This window comes from Notothenia coriiceps, unplaced genomic scaffold (assembly GCF_000735185.1).
Source record: "Notothenia coriiceps isolate Sejong01 unplaced genomic scaffold, NC01 NC01_scaffold00013172, whole genome shotgun sequence".
Classification (NCBI taxonomy): domain Eukaryota; kingdom Metazoa; phylum Chordata; class Actinopteri; order Perciformes; family Nototheniidae; genus Notothenia; species Notothenia coriiceps.
In genome coordinates, this window is record NW_011345873.1 from 261,772 (window position 1) to 267,562 (window position 5,791).

The 5,791-nt window shown below is 39.7% G+C and overlaps 2 protein-coding genes across 2 annotated transcripts in view; one reads left to right on the forward strand and one right to left on the reverse strand.

Annotated features, from left to right (window-relative positions):
- LOC104947837 (sodium/potassium/calcium exchanger 6, mitochondrial-like) overlaps positions 1 to 457 on the forward strand; it is a 2,589-nt gene extending 2,132 nt beyond the window's left edge. The window contains exon 3 of the mRNA XM_010773951.1: positions 448 to 457. Coding sequence (XP_010772253.1) covers positions 448 to 457 — 10 coding nt within the window. The remainder of the gene's footprint in view (positions 1 to 447) is intronic.
- A 578-nt stretch (positions 458 to 1,035) lies between these two features.
- The window catches only part of morc2 (MORC family CW-type zinc finger 2), an 11,883-nt gene continuing 7,127 nt past the window's right edge, over positions 1,036 to 5,791 (reverse strand). Inside the window, exons 21-26 of the mRNA XM_010773952.1 lie at positions 4,532 to 4,628; positions 4,000 to 4,138; positions 3,744 to 3,911; positions 3,552 to 3,645; positions 2,074 to 2,262; positions 1,036 to 1,930 (exon numbers count right to left, since the gene is read on the reverse strand). Coding sequence (XP_010772254.1) covers positions 1,862 to 1,930; positions 2,074 to 2,262; positions 3,552 to 3,645; positions 3,744 to 3,911; positions 4,000 to 4,138; positions 4,532 to 4,628 — 756 coding nt within the window. The 3' untranslated portion in view covers positions 1,036 to 1,861. The remainder of the gene's footprint in view (positions 1,931 to 2,073; positions 2,263 to 3,551; positions 3,646 to 3,743; positions 3,912 to 3,999; positions 4,139 to 4,531; positions 4,629 to 5,791) is intronic.

The following is a 5,791-nucleotide window of genomic DNA, read 5'->3' on the forward strand; positions in this document are numbered from 1 at the left end:
CCCCCCCCACACTTGAATCATGTCCACATGGATAGAATGGAAGAAAGGCGAAATGAATGGGCTGTGATTTAAGTTTTTTAAGCAGACGTTGAGTTCAATCATTTGTACGGCCCTCGGAGGATGTTTTAAAAATTGAAATGGCCCTTGAGAGGAAAAAGGTTCCCCACCCCTGGCCTACAGGCACAGTAGTTATATAGTTAATTTGAAATCATTTTAAAGCAACATTAAACTGAAAGCAATGTTATGAGGTGCCTCCATGATGACTGAGGATCATTAAAGTGGGTCAAAGTTCACTCCACTCCGCAGCCCTTTTTATGCAGATATTCGCTTCAGAGTAATTGTATTTTATCTAACTTAATCATAGTATAATGTTGAATACAGTTAGCACGCTGCTAAGCTTAGCTATTCTTTGTCAAACTGTGTATCTTTACATCGTCAACTTCGTAGCCCGAAGTGACCCGAGCTCCGCAACAATAACAAGCGAACAGCTTAAATACCGTGTAAAGACCATCAGTTTTAGCCTTTTCACATTGTGCTTCAAAACAGCAAATCGTCTGCATGTTGAATTTATGAGCTTCATAAATGCAAGAGAAATATTATTTTACCTGAAGCTTTGAGTGTACAGCACTGTTTACATTCCCCACAGCTGCCTCCACTCTCCCCTTCAAAATAAAAGTCCAGTTCCAAAAACATAACATTTAAAGTGGTATGCGGATAGTTTAGATATATTTACAAAGTTCTTAAGATCTTTCAGGAATTTCGTTTAGAGCTCACAGTATTGAGTTAAACAGTTAACTATCGAATGCAAGAAGATTTCCTGTTATAATCAAGATTGTTACAATTATAATTAGTTAAATTATGTATTCAAACAATACAAACTCCACCCACCTTCAATTCACTTTCAACCCTTTAAGATTGTATTAATGGAAACCGATAATTGATTGACTGATCTTAACTTTTTACTGAAGTCTAAATTTATTTAATTATTTTCACACATACAGACATATGAATAATAACAGACATCGATTCATCATGAGGTGTTGCTGAACCGGTTTTATTGTTCTAGGTAAAGATTTGTCAAAAATACAGAATCATTTGTTCCAATCAGAACAAAAAGACTGAAAGCATGCACCGTTTGATAAAACATTTCCATGACATGTTAAAATCTGTTCAAAAGGAAGGGCACAGGCACATTATTATGAACACACAACTTTCGCATTCGAATGAGATTACTTTTTTTCTTCCAAAAATAAACACAGAACAGTGAGAGTTTGAATGTAGGAGGGAAATGAGGGAATAATCATACTGATAAAACCCAGTAAGTAGTTCTCGTTAATGGGTGAGGATCAGCACCCAACCGTAAAATATTAACCTGGTTCCCTCGTTGGACCAGGATGTAGAAAGTTAATGGGAAACACTTCAGTGTTTTTAGTGTATAAAAATAAAAGTTAAACTACAGGCTTCATTGCAGAGCGCAACCCAGTCACTTCCAAATCTCACTTGACGATGAACCAAACGAGGAACAAATGTTGTCTGCAGTTTGTCACAGCTTTAGCCGACTATATAAAGAGAGCATACATGTCTTAAACCTACATACAATATTTCAATCAAGATAAGATGGCTTTAACATAGATTAACAGATATAAGCAGGGATATAAAAAAGGACTTAACATAAAACCACAGGATACCGAACACTGTAGAAACGCCAGAGAATCTGTCCAAATTCAAAGATCAAACTTGTCACACTGATTTAACAGCCAACTCTGCAGATAAGCACGAGTCATTACAGAGCCATCAGCAGGTAATGGCTGTAATGAAAACTGCCTGTTTATGTGCATGGACTCTTCTCTATCCATCTTCTTTAATCCCCCTTGGTCAGAAGGTCCTCTATGTAGGCGTCCAGCTCGTCGTCTGTGTTTATATCAATGTCCTAAAAGTGTAAAAAAGCAATATTAGTAACTGCAAACATTGACAATTATACAACAACGATTGTATTTGATAGAAAGATACATTTTGTCAAACTATTTGAAGATTTGGAATTCCTGTTTCTCGGACCAAGTGAAGCAGACTTACCTCTTGAACTTTTTGCAGGAGTGCTACAATGTTTGTTCGTAGTTTCTGTAGTTTCTCGTCCGCCTCCTTCAGTTTCACTTCATTGCTGTTGCTCTTCTCTTCAACAGCTTTGGCTCTGGCGTCAGCTCTGCTCTGGTACGAGTTGCACAAAGACTGCAGACCTGATTCATACTGCTGGAAATACTCTTTCTGAAAAGCAGGAGGAAATAATAAAAAGAATAGTAAGAACAAATCAACACATTCCCAGAACTGTAATATTCATTAAGAGGCTTTCACAACTGTCGCTAAAGTAAAGTGGAATAAAACGTGAAGGGCATCGTGGATGGAGAAGGAGGCGGCAGAGGGAAGAAGAAAAGGAGCAATGGAGGTTGTGATAATGCTGGGGTTGTGCAAAATTGCACTAGCAACAGAAAGTATAAGCAGAAGAAAAACTGGACCTGGTATAACATTTCCACCAATTGTTTCAATATTTACAGTGACCTTAACTTGCTCTTTCACCAGAAACCCATTATGACATTTGAAGAAGCATCACACTGTCAGCATCCTATTTACAGAATGCATTGCTCTTTTGGAGAATGCTTTTGCAGGCAGGCAGTCGTTAGGGCATGTGCTGCACAGAGGTGTGAAAGCAGCTCTATGTTAATGCTGCTGAAGGAAATCAATTCCTCTGCAGATACAATATTGCATCCTCTCAGCATTTTATTTATTTTAATATCTTAACCACACTGCATGTGCAAACCACACAATTTATTGATAACTTTTTTTTTTTTTTTTATTTTTTAAAATCTGACCTTAGTGTTAGGGTGAAAATGAACAGATTTTTTAACTCAAACTAAAACTGCTGCCGAGGCAACAGAAAGCAAATCTCACGCAGGAAATAATATTCCATTTTCCAAGCAAGAATTTAGTTGTTTGTGCATTTCATTTACTCTTTGTTCCAATATCCCAAAATGCAACAGACCAATGACTTCTCCTTTGACCTGTGCTTTCCTGGTGGCTACACCACCTGTCTCCAATATATAATAACCACCAGGTGCCCAGATCACCCAGTGATTATCGCTTAAAAGCATAAAGAATGACTTTAATTAACTAAAATATACACCTTAAATAATGATCAATTTAAAGTTCCCATGTCATGCTTTTCCGGTTATTACCCGTCCCCTTGTGTGTTATGAAGGTTTTTATGCAGGTCTGCAGAGTCAAAACCCTCAAAGTACACCCTGTAGCGAGTAAAACTCTAACACAGAAAAGACCTCCCCAAATACGTCACTGTCCATTGATTCTTCCGGGTACCGCATGATGTCATGTGTTACAAATTGCACAATATAAATCTATTCTAGTAGACCTCACAATGGAATTATGATCAGTGGAAATGGCCATGACATGGGACCTTTAATATAAACAAAAACAGCTAGAAAATAAATGTGTAATTAATAAATAACATAAAGCACCAACACAACACACGTTAGTTATCTTACCAAAGGAAAGGCCACCAACTCCTCAGCCGACATGCTGTTAACGTCGTCCTTTGGGATCCGAAAAGCAGGAGGGAAGAAGTAACGCAGCATGGTCCTGGAAACACAGAGGGGCTCAGAGATCAAACCACAGTACTAAGAGAGTGGCTGTCCTCCTTTAAACATGGCAACACCAGTTCATTGTAACCAGCTCACCTCAGCATGGTAACCAGACTATCGGTCACCTCCCGGCTGGTGCCTGGCTGGGTTGTGTCGGGCTCCATGGGGGCCGGCCCCTTCTCTGCCTCCTGCTGGGTGTCAGGGGTCTGAGAGACTGGAGATGGCGGCCGCATCAACCGGACATCATCACTTCCCTTGAACACCCTTCACAGCCACAAACATACACGTATAGGAAATTAGTAATCTGACAAAGTCACCAGCATGTGCCCTGAATGCAGCTTAAGAGTCTCACCATCTGTCTTTAGGAGTGTTTCTAGGTACATAGTCAAACTTCACTTTCCAGCGAACGCTCTGTTTGTTCACCTCCACAGCAATGACTTTGCCGGTGTACCACTCCTTATTGACACGTACTTCAACCAGCAGCCCTTTATCTGTAGACAAATAAACCCAGGTAGAGATTCTTATATTAGAGGTTATATTTTTTGTTTTATTAATGATACATATTTGCTTTTCTTGGCTGATTTCTTAAAAGTCAGATTTTTCTTTTTGCAGAATCTGATTTGTTTTCTTTTTAAGAACTACAATTGACAGCATACACAACATTTCAATGACTTTAAATAACTCTCATCTACTCCAAAACGGCACCAAGTTACATGACTTTCTTTGTGTGTGAAGCTGTTCTTACAGGGCTAATCATCTCTAAGCAGGCTGAAGAACTCCACACCACTGACAGGATGTGTGTGTTGCTTTGATATTACTAAATAAGACTGATCGCCTGCTGATCACTTCATGCATTGTTGGTGTAGATCAGACAATAAACTCACCTTTCTGAGCATTTTTCGTGTTGTCTTCCGTTTCCTCCTGTAGGGGCTTCTCCGAGGCCTGCACAAAACAAGACAATCGTAAATCCCACTGCAGTGAAATAAATAGTGTTTACTGAAAAGAAAAGGTTAAAAGAAAATATTTGCATCCTGTTAAGCCCGCGTCACACTGTCCGGAAAATTGACACCAGATGGACACACGAATATGGAATTGTGAATTTCGCACGAAGATGGCCCCGAACTTGGTCAACAGCCGAAGCAACAGCCGAAGCAAGTACGATGCCTACAGAAGGCCACACGATGGCACCCGAAACCACACACGAAAATATGCTCGTAGACTTTACTGATGATTTAGAATGTATCCAGACTCAACGTAAGAGCTTGTGCCTCTTCGGGGGGTGCTAACATTTAAACATACACTTTATTCTTTACTTTCTCCGTCTGTATATGTAGATTAGAAGATATTACTTATCTCCGTCATGTTGTTTCCAACAACTTCCTGTCAACAGCATAAACTCGCCTTCAAAATAAAAGCATCTAAATAAAACAGGAAGTTAACCTGAATTACATTTAAAGAGCAACTTCCAGGTTAAAGACACCTGTGAATAAATGTGTAGGAAAATGATGAATACACTAGATTTTCAAAAACATATACAGAAATATACACTACAGTGACATCTGGCGTCGTTTTTGTAAGAAATGTTCACTTCCGCATAAAAAAAGCCTCAGCACGTGACCTCCCGCATGTGAAGTAACATGGGGGAAACAAGGGGGAGAGCGGCCGGTGTAACGTATTAATAAACATGGATCCCAATGCTAGTTTCGACACAGAAGAAGTTGAACATGAATATTCAAATGCATATGACGGACCACAACCTTATAATTATGAGCCTGCTAGGCGTCCAAGAGACCAGGAGCAGCCAAGGATTAGAAGAAATAACGGCCATCGGAGAGAAATTGAGCTTTGGTGTGAGGAGAACCAGTGGAGAACAGGGCAGCTATCTTGGTGAGTGACCGGCGTTAGCTACAGAATGTTAGCTAACGTCACATCACAACATTCTGAAGTTAGCTATCATATATCAGGCTATAACTAACGTAGCATTGATAATATAGTAACGTTACTGGCAGCACTGTTGATACTGATCCATAACAGAAACTAATGCGCAAGTATCAGCCGTGGACTTCCTATTCCATAGAAGCAGTGCTTCGAAGCTTGCTTCAAATCACGGGACATGTGACGTCCGAAGCAGCAACTGCTTCAAA